Source organism: Bos taurus, chromosome 23 (genome assembly GCF_002263795.3).
Source record: "Bos taurus isolate L1 Dominette 01449 registration number 42190680 breed Hereford chromosome 23, ARS-UCD2.0, whole genome shotgun sequence".
In the NCBI taxonomy this organism is placed as follows: Eukaryota; Metazoa; Chordata; class Mammalia; order Artiodactyla; family Bovidae; genus Bos; species Bos taurus.
In genome coordinates this window covers 47,998,069-48,013,023 of record NC_037350.1, presented here as the reverse complement: position 1 = coordinate 48,013,023, position 14,955 = coordinate 47,998,069, and the positions used below count along the sequence as shown (strand labels likewise).

General features: G+C 44.2%; 2 protein-coding genes across 3 annotated transcripts in view; both read right to left on the bottom strand.

Moving 5' to 3' along the window:
* The window catches only part of SSR1 (signal sequence receptor subunit 1), a 30,129-nt gene extending 21,837 nt beyond the window's left edge, over nucleotides 1–8,292 (bottom strand). The window contains exons 1-4 of one of the 2 annotated variants that reach the window (XM_024983621.2): nucleotides 8,119–8,292; nucleotides 5,636–5,748; nucleotides 2,874–2,961; nucleotides 1,414–1,676 (exon numbers count right to left, since the gene is read on the bottom strand). In XM_024983621.2, coding sequence (XP_024839389.1) covers nucleotides 1,414–1,676; nucleotides 2,874–2,961; nucleotides 5,636–5,748; nucleotides 8,119–8,197 — 543 coding nt within the window. In that variant the 5' untranslated portion in view covers nucleotides 8,198–8,292. 2 annotated transcript variants of the gene reach the window in all.
* A 91-nt stretch (nucleotides 8,293–8,383) lies between these two features.
* The window catches only part of CAGE1 (cancer antigen 1), a 44,288-nt gene continuing 37,716 nt past the window's right edge, over nucleotides 8,384–14,955 (bottom strand). Inside the window, exon 16 of the transcript XR_009492598.1 lies at nucleotides 8,384–14,902. The gene's annotated coding sequence lies outside the window, so the exon portion shown is untranslated. The remainder of the gene's footprint in view (nucleotides 14,903–14,955) is intronic.

Sequence of the window (14,955 nt, the reverse complement as noted above, 5' to 3'; positions counted from 1 at the left end):
AAGAAAGGAAAAGCATGAACGTGGGCATTCTGCAGTAGAGCCTTGTTTTAAGAACTAGACTTGAACAAAAGTCAAGTCCATACTGACAATGGGTTGGAAATCAATTTACATTAAACGGTCAGTGACATTCACAGTATCAAAATCTTTTTTTTTGGTGGTCTCGAAATAATTTTGTCAGCTCAATACAATTTCAGTTTTCAAATACATGAGACTCACTGGGACAACACACAGCTGTGCTCCGTGTTCTGTGTGAAGCACTGAGGTAACACTTTTCCAAACTGTCACTATTTATTGCTGAACTGTAACGGTTTAAGTCTTTTTTTTTTTTTTTTTTTTTCGGTTTAAGTCTTATTTCAAGATCTTTCGATTAGCAAACCAAGATGAAACAGACATTCAAACAGAGCTGAAACTACAGGCATGCTTTTGGATCAAGTTTAATTCTGCTTAAAAACAAGATGAAATATATAATCCTGCAAGCTACTAAGCTGTAACATTGAGGAAGTTTAGTACATTGTTTTGAAAATAAGGAAGGGGAATTCTTGGCAGTACAATGGTTACAACTCAGTGCTCTCAATGCCGGGGCCCGGATTCAAACCTGGTCAGGGAACTGAAATCACAGAAGCCCAGGAGGTACAGCCAAAAAAAAAAAGATGGAAAAATCTTTTCCACATTCTACTAAGTAGTTTAAAAAAAAACAAAAAAGGAAAACTTAATGGTAGCATTAGAAATTTAATGCAGACGTAAGATAAATACACTGACACTAGGGTGATGAGAAGGTTGAATAAGCTTTCCACAAAGGATGAGATTTCCTTTCCTGAAAGCCTTTTAGATGTGCTCTCATCTGAAGGAGGACCTAACAGTTGGCATCTGGAGGTCAATTCCTGGCAGCAAAACCCTAGTGGGCTCCTCTCACTCACTCACTGGGCACACCTACACTATGGAGTAAGACGCCCGAGAGGCTATTTGGGTCTCATAAACCATAAGCCTTTTTAATATCCTAAAAATATTCGGTTATATTTTATGAGTGTATAAAATGACAGGAAAATAGTCACAGAAAGTCCTTAAAACTTACACCCAGTAGTAGTAAAATGGGCAAAATGCAAGTGACAGAAAGCACAAAGATCACTGAATATGTATGAACACCTAAAGAAGCTGTGGATTCCACTTTCTTTTCTAGAACTTTCCTAGCCTGCACTCACTCGTCTCCAGGACGCAGCACTTGTCACGCCGTGATGTCTGTTTACACTCCTCTGGCCCACTGCATTACAGACTCGAAGACAGATATGTGTAATCTACCTTTGCCTGCCCGCTGCCCATCAATTTCAACCACCAAACAGGCACTCGAACGAATAAACACAATAGTACTTAGACGTCAACTGTCCTCACGCGCCCCTAACTTAAGGAGGGCCTTACATTCAGATCCTTGTAGTTCAGGTTGATGACCAGACCGAAGGGCCGGCCCCCCATGGGCTCTGCGGGGATGAAGGAGTACTCAAAGGTTGCCTGTCTCTGGGGCGGCACGACCGTGTTCAGAGGAAGAGCGGTGAAATTCTGGATATAAAACTGGTAGTCCTGAGGGTAACGGAATGAGGCGTCCAGAGACTCGACGATAAAATCTTCTGTACCCTTGTTTGTAAAGCCTACCAGGAACTTCACAATGTTATTTGCTGGAAAATCTACGAAACAAAAAAGAGGAAGGTTAGAAAACATTTAAAAGGTACAAAAGACACAGACATTACAAATGGATTCTGACATCTGTTCCTGCTGTGTATGGAATTGGTTTCAGAACCCATTTCAGGAGAACATTGCAGCCGTGCTCCAGCAGCTTCAGTGTAAGCTGAAACCCTTGTTGACATGCCAGCGCTCCAACTGAAGAGCTCAATGGAGCTGCCAAGTCGCCAGGAGCAGCGGGTGCTGTGCTGCAGCAGTCAGGGCCCCCAGGGCGGCTGCGCGTGGTGCAGAGCTCACCAGCGGCGCCACTCAGGCTCTGCCGGCTGTGCAGACAGTGGGGAGGAGAGTGACAGGGAAGGGACACCTGAGATTCACCTGCAAACTGTAACGTCTGTCAGACGTTAAAAAAAAACCCTTATCTACTTTAGGCAGTTACTCAGAATGCAGATCTGAAGGTTAAGACCCACGGAGGCAGCTACAAAAAAAAAAAACTAGGAAAACAAAAACCTTTCAATCAAATCACACTTTCTGTAGACATAGAGCTGGAATGTACACAGGAATAAAACAGAGCTTGAGAAGGCCCCTCAAATGAATAATCTCCAATAATAAGTATCCGATAATCATTTACAGAGCTACTAATCCGCTGAAGCACAGGTTTGGGGCCAGATGGACCTGAGTCTAAACCGTCTTCACAGCCTGTTCACTGAGAGTGACCCTGAGCAGCAGTGACCTCTGAATCAGTTCAGCAACTCTTCTCTTGGGGTTCCCGTTAGGATTCAGTGAACACACACAAAATACTCAAAACGTCGGCTCTCAATAAATGTTAGCCATTTATTTTCTTCTAACGCAACACAGGCATTAATAAAAAAAAAGATTTATTATTTCACTAGTATTTACACTCAAAATATGAATGTTAATTTTACTGTGGCAGTTTGGATAAAGTTTAAAAACAGTATCTTTCAAGGGGACATTTAATTTCTAGTTAAAATGGATAGTATTTATCTTCCCCTTTAGTTTCAAAGCCAGAAACGATACTTTACAGATACCCATATTCACACATATATTAGCAGGTTTTTTTCCCCAAAATGTGTCTGCACTATATTTGCAGAAATAAAGATCTTTATCATTATTGCTTCCCCAACAAGTGAGCTTGTCATTTAAAACACTCCTGTGTCTGAATTACAACCACATCCCCTGCTCACCTTCTCCTTTCACAAACAGGATGGTTGTATCTGCACTTGGCGAAGCTTCAGGTTCACCCGATACATCATCTTCCTCTTTATCTTCAGCCTAAAAGAAATGCTGAAAACCGATTACTATGGGGAAAAGCACAGCATCATGTAAGAATAGTGACTTCACTGGATTTGGGACAATATATTAGTATACTGCATCTCCAAGGCTGTGCTGAGATCAGTAGTGGAATGAACAGTTACATGCATATAGATCCCCCAGGGATTCTGCAACTGTAACTGAGAGTGAAGCCTGAGATTCTGTATTTCTAACAAGGATCCACCAAATGCCCATGAAGCTGGTACTTAGATTACACTCTGAACTGCAAGGTTCTAGAGCCCAAGTGGGTAAGTTTTCTATAAAGTCTGAAACTTTGAAAACCGTATTTTTCAAAAGGACATATAATTTCTAGTTAAAATGGACAGTATTAATTTTCCCCCTTAAATGCCAGGAACACTACTTTCCAAGAAAAGAAGTAGTCTCAAACACAGTCTTCAATTCCCTCCCCAACAAAGGGGAAAGGAGGGGCCGGTCTAAGGACACAGATATCAAATCCTTTCAGCTTTGGAACCGAGGCTCCCCCTGCGAGTATGCAGCTGCAGGCACAGGAGGCGAGCAGCCAGAGCCAACATGGAGAAGGTGGCAGGGCTGGCGCGGGCCCGCGGGCTGCTTCTGCCGCCCCTGCTCCAGGCCTGGTTATGAGTCATCCAGTCCCAATTTACAGAACGACCTCCCTGCAAGAAGTCAGCACACCATTGGGAAGAAACGGTCTTTAAAAAAACGTGACTAGGGAAATAATGAGGTGGCCAGCAAGCAATCGCTCAGTCGTGTCTGACTCTTTGCGATCCCATGGACTGTAATCTACCAGACTTCTCTGTCCATGGGATTTTCCAGGCAAGAAAGAGTACTGCGGTGGGTTGCCATTTCCTTCTCCAGGTGATATTCCTGACTCAGGAATCAAACCCAGGTCTCCTGCATTGCAGGTAGACACTTTACCCTCTGAGCCACCAGGGAAGCCCCATTATGAGGTGGAGATGTCCTGAAATTCAATTAAATTTGCACGACTCAGAACATTTACTACTAATCACTGAATCGTATGCTTAAAGTGAGAAAGTATCATGATATGTAAATAATATTTCAATAACATTGTTTTAAAAAGGTCAACAGAGCAAAGACTATCTTACATTTTAAAATTTCTCCACACCCACCTCATATGTTTAAGGGAACGTAGGAACCATAAACTTGTCAAATACGGGGAAAAGGAGACACTTGAGAAACAAGAGAAATCACCCTATGACCTGATCACAGGAGTCATCAGCATTAAGAAGTGAGGAGGCAAAGGAGGCAGCGGAGCAGGCAGCAGCGGCAGAACCAAGAAAACCCGGAAAGGCCATGAGGCCAGCGAGGAGGGGCACTCAGCAAAGGCTCAGGGCGGAGACCGGGCCAGGAACCTGGCCACGAGGCCACGGGCGCCACAGCAAGATGGGTTCACGAGATTCGTGGAGCTGAGCGACCACTGTGAGAGAACGAACAGGAAACGAGCAGAAGAGACAGCTGTACAAAGCGCTCTTCTAAGAACTGTGCTGGTAAAAAGGAAACCTGTTAGCAACTTAAGGTGGAGAACACCAAGTGGAGGGGTGTGGGCACATCTGTAGCTTAACAGAAATAAGTCACCGAGAAAAATCAACGCTGGAAGCCACAGGAAGAAAGAGGATAATAAGCAAGATCCCACAGGACCAGACAGGGAGAAGGTGGGAGGGCCCACCCTAGAGGAGAGTAAAAACAACTCTCTGAAAGGAAAGACGCAGACAAGATGGTGAGTAATCTATTCAGAAGAACTCAAGTTCTACTTGACAGAGTTCACACTGATGGCCTTCACTCTGACATCAAAGACCACATTGTTGTGAAGACTTCAAAGAGAAACTAATTTTGGAGTTTGAGAGTGGTTCAAGATTCTCTGTAGGATAAATTACAGTAGTCTGAGAGAGAAAATAAGCTAGAAAGTGGAGTGAAAGTGTGAGTTTCTGAGTCATGCCTGACTCTGTGACCCACGGACTGTCGCCCACCAGGTCTCAGCTACCAGCGTGCCACAGTGATCCTACTTGTAGCTCAATGTGTCTGCTGTCATACTGGAATTTTATAGTAAAAGCTTCAAAATCAGACAAATTCTAGATCTTTTCCAAGCCCTCTCTATGAGGAATCTTCATGGCACATAGTTTACACGTTGTTTTTTGTCTACTCCTCACCCCTGGCAGCAAAACGCATACATGCTGTCCCAGAACAGAAAGAGCGCAGGAACAGAGAGGCTGTCTGGCCTGTTCACCCAGGGAATCCAGAACAGCGCCTGGTACACTGCAGGAACTCACAGATACACTGCTTATGGAGGGAAGGAAGGAGAGGAGAGGAAAGGAAGACCCAGAGAGGTAAGCTGCCCAAGGTCAGCAAGTTAAGCGGGGTATGTCCCAAACCCACCAACCGGTCCAGCGGTCCTACTCCGCTGCCTTAAAGACTCCTGTCCATGTCATCTTGGACTGTTCTGTTTCATGTCTCCTTCCTTCTGCCCAAAAATACTAAGGAATTATCCTCAGTGACTGGCCTCATTCTCCCAACTTCAATCCACTCTGATCCCAGTCACAAACCTCTAAAGGCAAACAGTTTAATACCATATTTGTCTATAGAAGGGATAAATTCTAAATACATAATATACATGTAATAAATCGAGCACAGCACTAACCAAATCTGTCGGTTCATCTTCTTCCACCTCTGCTTCATCATCTTCATCTTCAATTATAGAATCTTCCACGGTTTCTTCATCTTCTGTAAGATCCTGCGCCACTGCCAATGAGCCTAACAATAAAACACGAAACAAGCAGTTAACCTTTACCCTGGAATACCAACTTTTCCTTTTGTAAAGGCAACAAAAATTTTCCCTCAGAACAACTCAATCTCCCAGTCCACTCAAGTGATGACAAATTACAATGCCTCTAAGAACATTCAGATGATCTTATCTTACTGCTAGTCTTACCAACTGCACATTAATTTTAGCGGGAAATGCTGTTTAACTTTAAAAAGCAGCTGGAAAAATGAATTGCTAAAACTACAGATGCCGTAAAGGCCAAATAAATAAATTCAGGCAATTTTGTTAAACATATTAAAAGTAACAAAGTAAGTTTGTTTTAAAACTAAAAAGCTCTACATTTTAATCCATCATTAACCATATAAAACAAACCAAAAAAAAAAAAATCCAGGCCTAAAGGAAAATAGCAATCTAAATATCTAGGCAAGAAACTGTTTATTAAAGTTCACAACAGCTCAAAACTCTTAGTACTTTATAGCATATAACTCCAAGGAACAAACATCTGTATGACACCTATGGTAAAAACTAGTTCTCATAAAACACATTTGATTTAGTAAAAACTATATCGGCAATTTCAGAGTTGAGAGCTGAGAAAGCATGCATTTATTTTTGCATACAGCTTCAAAAATGTTTTAAGATACTTCTTATAATCCCTACACTTAAAGTAATAGTGAAAGTTAAGCATAACTTTAATCCCCAAAAATTATAAATCCTAATTTTATAGGCAAAAATACATGTCACATTAAATCTATTTCAGGCAAGGCCCTCAGAAGAAATTTCAAAGTTTCAGAGACTCTTCCAACACTTCTCAGAAAGAATGATGATGTGGCAATTCAGTATAGGGGGGAAAATGAAAAAGCATAAACCCAGAAGAAACAGTAAATTCTAAGAACTCTGCATTTCAAGCCTTTTCCACCTCCCTGAGTTCTTACCACAGTTAAGATTTAAGTCAACTGTTAACACTGAACCACATTTCATGAACTGAAAGTCAGCTTCTACTGCTTCTTGAACAAACCGAAACAGTGCATTCATAATTTACAATAAAACTAGTAAGAAGACTACATCTGACATGATAAAGTAATACTTAAATTTCAAGACTTCTCAATAAATGCACTGGCTTTCACCCAAAATTTATTGAACGTTTTTATGCTAACCAGTAACAATTTTGTGCCTTAAAAAAAATCTAACACTTTTCTATTGAAAAAATTAAGAGAAAATATGTTTTGAAAGACAGACCCTAAGGCACCCCCCCCAAAAAAAATCAAAGATACCCAGTCAGATAACTGATGTTTCTTAAGAAAATGTTCTAAAGCCAGAAAAAATATAGTCCAGATTCTAGACAAATATGATCACCAAATTTTCCTAAAGAAAATAAAAACAACCAGGAAAGCAACTCCTAAAGGAAAAGCATTCCTATTCAAATTTGCAAATGAATTAACAATTGTGGTTAATTCTCAAACTTGGTTTTCTATCCATTAAACAGAAATCAGTCAGTTCACTTTTCTTTGCAAAAAGAACACGTGAAGGGCTGTCACTATCATTCACTTTGCCACACAGCTTGCTTAAACTTACAGGAATTCTAGCGATCATATGGTCAGACTAACGTCCATGGAGAAAACTGCAGTTCAAGACAGAATCAGGGCAAGAAGCCAAGTCTCCACATTTTTATCGTCCCCTGTCACACCAGATAAACTGTCGGAATACATCTAAATAACGAAACAGACTATATTTTTTTTCAGGACTATGCGATGCATCCACGAAACAAACAAAAAAAGTTAACAAAAAAAGGGGCGCAAAAGGAGGGCTGGAATAATGGACGTGCCCAAGGATTCCGCAGCCCGTCTGGACGCAGGGCTGCACTGGCAGACAAGCACGGGGGGTTTGGTGAAGCCAAGACACCCGGGGACGCAGACGGCTGCGCTGATACACGGGGGAAAGACCGGAGGCCGAGCAGTGTGCCAGGGCCCGCAAACACCCCGGTTTCGGCAAATGAATGGAGGACGCCAGGCCTGGAAGCCAGGGACACGTCAGCTCAGCGCCGAGGGGAGGGCAGGGCAGGGGGCGGAGCGGCAGCCGCGGGCGGTCAGCGGTCCCAGAGCGCTCCGGCCGGCCCGCCCGCCGCCCCCGACCCTCCGTGCCGGGACCGGGCCCCTGCAGGGCCTGGCGCGCGGGGCCGCACTGCGCGCCGGGGGCGGGGATGGGGCCCAGGGGCCACCGAGGGAGGCCGACGGGGAGACTCCGGCCCCGGGGGGACCCCGACCCGGGGGGCGCCGCGGCCGCCTACGGCCTCACGCCTGCCTGGTCCCACGGCGGCTCCCGCCCACCAGGCCGAACCCCTCGACCCACGGCCCCGGCCTCACCTCCTGGGCCGACTCGGAGCAGGAGGGTGGCGGGGAACACCAGCAGGAGAAGCAACAGCAGGCGGCGAAGGGAACTCATGGCGCGGCCGCTGCGGCGTCCAGGGCCCGACCGGGAGAGCTCTCGGCCTCTCCGGCGCGAATGGCGTTACTCTTCATCCGGGCTCCGGGGGAGGGGCGGGGCACGCACCGCGCACGGCCTTCGTCACGCTCCTCCTACGTGAGAGGGGCGGGGCACGCACCACGCATGGCACTCGCCACGCCCCTTCCCGACGTGGCGGCTGGGTCCCAGCGGTGGGGGAGCGCGGGCAGCCCCGGGAGTCACGTGACAGGTTGCTAGGCCCTCCGAGATTCCCGCGAGACCTCCGAGAATCCCGCGAGAGTCCGCCTCCCATCACGGCCAAGGGCTGGCGGCGAACTGCCCTTTTGCCGCTCACCGCGCCATCCATCCCTCTCTCCCAGTTAGCGGTTCCTTTATTTGACGATCAGCTTGGAAGTCTTTGTGCAATTGAAGAGTAATGCCGCTTAATATAAGGAACATGAACTGCCTGTTTTACAAACTATGCCAAAACCTTTGACTGTGTGGATCACAATAAACTGTGGAAAATTCTGAAAGAGATGGGAATACCAGACCACCTGACCTGCCTCTTGAGAAACCTGTCTGCAGGTCAGGATGCAACAGTTAGAACTGGTTCCAATAAGAAAAGGAGTACGTCAAGCCTGTATATTGTCACCCTGCTTAATTAACTTATATGCAGAGTACATCATGAGAAACGCTGGGCTGGAGGAAGCACAAGCTGGAATCAAGATTGCCAGGAGAAATATCAATAAGCTCAGATATGCAGATGACACCACTCTTATGGCAGAAAGTGAAGAGGAACTAAAAAGCCTCGATGAAAGTGAAAGAGGAGAGTGAAAAAGTTGGCTTAAAGCTCAACATTCAGAAAACTAAGATCGTGGCATCTGGTCCCATCACTTCATGGCAAATAGATGGGGAAACAGTGGCTGACTTTATTTTTTGGGGCTCCAAAATCACTGCAGATGGTGACTGCAGCTATGAAATTAAAAGACGCTTGCTCCTTGGAAGCAAAGTTATGGCCAACCTAGACAGCATATTAAAAAGCAGAGACATTACTTTGTCAACAGAGGTCCGTCTAGTCAACGCTATGGTTTTTCCAGTGGTCATGTATGGATGTGAGAGTTGGACTATAAAGAAAGCTGAGTGCCAAAGAATTCATGCTTTTGAACTGTGTTATTGGAGAAGACTCTTTGAGAGTCCCCTTGGACTGCAAGGAGATCCAACAAGTCCATCCTAAAGGAAATCAGTCTGATGTTGAAGGTGAAACGCCAATACTCTGGCCACCTGATGCGAAGAGCTGATTCATTGGAAAAGACCCTGATGCTGGGAAAGATTGAGGGCAGGAGGAGACGGGGATGACGGAGGATGAGATGGTTGGGTGGCATCACAGACTCAATGGACATGAGTTTGGGTAAACTCCGGGAGTTGGTGATGGACAGGGAGGCCTGGCGTGCTGTGGTTCATGGGGTCGAAAAGAGTTGGACACGACTGAGTGACTAAACTGACTGACTGACTGAAACTGCCTGTGTGTGGCACTGAAAAGCAAGAATATGCTTGGAATATATAATTGTTAAAAAAATCCAAAGCATAAAAAAATACACATTGGAAAATCTTGTTTCCGCACCACCACCACCACCACCCCGCCCTTGCAGACACCCTCGTCCACAGTTAAACAGTAACAGTTCTTAAATTCTTACCTGACAGTCCAGTGCTAGAAGTCACCTGGTACAGTGCCTACCATAGAGCAAGTGTTTAGGAAATACATAATGTGGATGGCAGTGGCTGTACTCTTTGCTTCTCTTCTAGTGTGGACTTTGAGTTGCTGCCAGCAATCTGGTATGTCATGCAATCAAACAATGTGAACTCCAGGTACCAGTGGACGAGACCTTCCGGAGAAGTCACAGGGATGATGAAACAAGCTAACCCTTGGTGTGCTCACTGTTGCCATTCCCTGTCATTCAGTCGCTGAAAATATTTATAAGCTGTGTATTGTTAACTGAGACACATTAAGCTTAGTAACTTCCCCAAGGCTTAATAAAAGCTAGTCTAGTGGCAGATGCTAAGATTTGAACCTGGCAGTCTGATTCCAGCAGTGGACACAGGACTGGAAAAGGTCAGTTTTCATTCAAATCCCAAAGAAAGGCAATGCCAAAGAATGTTCAAACTACCACACAATTGCACTCATATCGCACGCTAGCAAAGCAACGCTCAAAATTTTCCAAGCCAGACTTCAACAGTATGTGAACTGAGAACTTCCAGATGTTCAAGCTGGATTTAGAAAAGGCAGAGGAACCAGAGATCAAGTTGCCAACATCTGCTGGGTCATAGAAAAAATAAGAGAATTCCAGAAAAACATCTATTTTTGCTTTATTGACTACACCAAAGCCTTTGATTGTGTGGATTACAACAAACTGTGTAGAATTCTTAGAGATGGGAATACCAGGCCACCTTACCTGCCTCCTGAGAAATCTGTATGCAGGTCAAGAAGCAACAGTTAGAACCAAACATGAAACAATGGACTGGTTCCAAATTGGGAAAGGAGTTCCTCAAGGCTGTACACTGTCACCCTGCTTATTTAACTTATATGCAGAGTACATCATTGGAAATGCCAGGCTAGATGAAGCACAAGCTGGAATCAAGATTGTTGGGAGAAATATCAATAATCTCAGATATGCAGATGATACCACCCTTATGGCAGAAAACGAAGAGAAATTAAACAGCCTCTTGATGAAAGAGGAGAGTGAAAAAGCTGGATTAAAACTAAACATTCAAAAAACTAAAATCATGGCATCCAGTCCCATCACTTCATGACAAATGGATGGGGAAACAATGGAAACAGTGACAGGCTTTATTTTCTTGGGCCCCAAAATCACTGCAGATGGTGATTGCAGCCACCATCACTGCAGATGGTGATTGCAGGTGCTTGCTCCTTGGAAGAAAAGCTATGACCAACCTAGACAGCATACCAAAAAGCAGAGACATTAACTTTGCCAACAGAGGTCCATCTAGTCAAAGCTCTGGTTTTTCCAGTCTTCATGTATGGATGTGAGAGTTGAGTATGTATGGATGTGAAAGAAAGCTGAGTGCCAAAGAATTGATGCTTTTGAACTTGGGTGTTGGAGAAGATCTGAGAGTCCCTTGGACTGCAAGGAGATCAAACCAGTCAATTCTAAAGGAAATCAGTCCTGAATATGCTGAAGCTGAAACTCCCAATACTTTGGCCACCTGATGCGAAGAACTGACCCATTGGGAAAGATCCTGATGCTGGGAAAGATTGCAGGCGGGAGGAGAAGGGGACAACAGAGGATAAGACGGTTGGATGGCATCACCGACTTGATGGACATGAGTTTGAGCAAGCTGCAGGAGTTGGTGATGGACAGGGAAGCCTGCCGTGCTGCAGTTCTATGGGGTCACAAAGAGTTGGACACGACTGAACTGAACTAATTCCAGGCTGTCACTGGCCTGCTTTTTCCTGCACTGGCTCTGCTCAAACTGTTTGTCTCTATATGCCATCATGCTGTGTATTTAGAATCACCTCTTCTCTCTGTCCCTGGACCAGGGCTATCTCCCTGACTCTCTTCCCTTCAGAGGGCTAATTTCTGGCAGAGGACTGTCATTCCTGATATTAAAGAGATCCCTAGTAAGGTCTGTGGCTCCAGTTCTCAGGATGTGTTTCTCCAGAGACTGAACATACGAGGATAATGCAGTTTAGGCTTAAACTGGGACTTTGACTCTAGTTTTATTATTAAATGGTTACTACTAGATTTTTATTTGGGACTGGAATTTTAGACAGTTAGCCACTAAAGGTGCAACAGGGGCAAAGTGTGCCTTCTTGGGGTGGGATTGATGTGAAAATCAGATCATACAAACAGAAAACAGAGAGATCTGTGTGACTGTCCAACCGGCACAAAAATAAAACACAGTAGCCTATGGCTTATTGAAGTAAAATCCTAGCCCTGATCTGGGTACCCACAAATTGTGCACTGTTGCCATTTCCCTTCTCCCCGTAATGAGCAGCGTTCCCTGGGAACCGACCCAGAGCCCTCCCCCTCGCTGGATCCCCACACCTCTATGCTTTATTTCTCTTGCTTACTCATCTACCTCCTTGAAGATCTGTGTTTTCCAGAAATACACCGTACCCTGGTTATTCCCATTCTTATAGCTCAGGCAAACTCACTGTGGATTCTCCACTTCTGTTATTTTACTTCCTTGGCAGAACTTTCTTTTTCTTTGATTTCTAAAGATTTCCCTCAGCATCATTAGATGCTGTCTGTTAAACCTTGGTTTTTGTTCTGGGTGTTCCCCAGGTAGCAGAGTAGCTAAATAACTTTCTCCTGACCTTAAGTCTTAGCTCAAGGACCACGTCCTCAGTGAGGCTCACCCTCACTCCCAGCTTAAAATTACAACCCCCAGCCCTTCCCTTGCACTCTCAATTTCTTTTCTCTGTTCTCTCTCTCTTTTTTTTTTATAGCTCCTTTTGTCTTCTAATACAATATACAGTTTATTACATCGCCTGTCTGTCACATGTTGGGACCAGGGATTTTTGTACCTTTAGTCAATGATATAGAACAGCACCTGACATTGGTGATAACTCAGAAAATATGTTGCATTTGTTGTACTATTACAAGTGACATCTTTCCCTCACAAATTTGCAACCTAAGTTCAATCTTAGACTTAATAAGAAGTGAAAAACTATCAAGCAAAAAAAAAGTTACATTTATTATATGCAAGCAAAGACTTCTGTGCTCTTTCACCCAGCAAGGACGTCCTAACCGCCTCCCTGTTTCACTCTCAGAGCTAAAGATCACCTGTCCTTTCCGTTTGTCTTTGAAACCGCTTTGCACACGTAACTTCCCTTTTGTTTCCTCTGTCACTGTTTTTGTTTCTGGCCTCCATTTTTCTTGTAGCATCTTATCTGGTACTTTTGATTCTAGCATCATCCACCATCACTACACTTCATACATCACTATTCAAAATGCATAATGGTTTTTTTTTTTTTTTTTTTTGGCCATGCTGCATGGCTTGTGGGTCTTAGTTCCCTGACTAGGGATAGAATCCAGGCCGTTGGCAATGACGACGTGCAGTCCTAACCACTGGATTGCCAGGGAAGTCCCTCAAAATGCATAATCGACCACATTACTCCTACACGTAAAATCGCTCAGAGCTTCTCACAAGGACAAGGTTCACACTTCTTCACATGGCATGGAAGATTATTGATGATCATGGTTATCTCCTGCCGTATGAAGAAGGCAGGTTTTAGATTTTACCTGTGGTTCAGAGAGTATCACAGGGTACCTCGGGCTGCTGTGCTATGTGAAAGGAGCTTCCTCTTCTGTCTACCTGGGGAACATCTAGTCAGCGAGAAGGATCGGGCTCAGGCATCATCACTTCTGCAAAACCTGCCCTGAGGTTTTCTCATCATCATGTCCAGGGCCAATTCATCTATGCTTCTAGAGCATCCCACATGGTGAGACCCATGTGCCAATCGAGAAAAGAATCAATTATCCATCTCTCCGATACATCGTGTGGTCCTTGGCCATCTCTGCCTGGCTTTTCATGATACCTTTGGCATCTCTCAGTTGGTAAAGAATCCACCTGCAATGCCGGAGACCCCGGTTCAATTCCTGGGTTGGGAAGATCCCCTGGAGAAGGGAAAGGCTACCCACTCCAGTATTCTGGCCTGGAGAATCCCATGGACAGTCCATGGGGTCGCAAAGAGTCGGACACGACAGAGTGACTTTCACTTTCACTCTGGCATCTAACATAGAGGCTGTTCACATGGTTTGTTGAAAGTCATTAAATGTTTATAGGGAGAAGCCCTGGCTTAGATGCTTCATCCCTGAGCCGTGTGCCAAAGGAGGTACGTCCACTGTGAGACAGCCTGGAGGTAAAGGTCATGAACGTCTAGTAGCCCACGCGGTGAGTGCAGCACTTAGGCACACGGCCCTGCGTGTGGACAGCCTGTATTAACCTGTCCCTTCCAAAGATCTCACCACGTGTGTGTGCAGAGTCCAGATGCTATGTTAGCCATGACAATATTTGTCTTTCTTGTAGCACACCTTAACTTTCCCTAGAGAACCCCATGGAACTAATAATAATGTCTCTTTTTAAAACTTGATCACTTCCAAAGCTTTCAGAGCTTACATTTTTCAAACAAAGCATGATTATAGCTGCAACTTCATTTGCATTTCTCATGGTTTGTCTTAAAGTGTATTGCAACTTCTTAAATTTGAGAAATTAACTTTGTTTCAACATTCATATAAGATGTCTTATAAAATTCCTCAACAAAAATAATATCAATAATAATACTTTTTTTTAAAATTATTCCTCACTTCCTTTGGGGCCAGATTAGATTCTCCATATATTTCCCCCTTGTAACTTGCCTGCCTAATTTAAGTGCAAAGCTAATTTCAGTGAGATAAAATAATTTCTTCCCCTCCATTCAAGGTATATCTTCATTCAATAATTAAACCTCCACCCTGGCTCTGGGATTTATCAAAAAGATAATATATTTGTTATGTACATTCGTTTTTCCAATACATATTACAAAATCAGCTTCTCTGGTTCATTTTTTTAAACTCGGAACTAATTCCTCAAAATATGTTAAGGTGGAAGTTACAAGGGTCAGATCTCCTGTCACCGGGGTTTTAATTCCAAACGATTTCAGCATTAGTCTTTTTAAATTTGATTGATAGTAGAGAGAGATGCCTGGCCAGAGAAGAAAAAAAAGTTGGGGTGAGATAAGAGAACAATTTCATAAT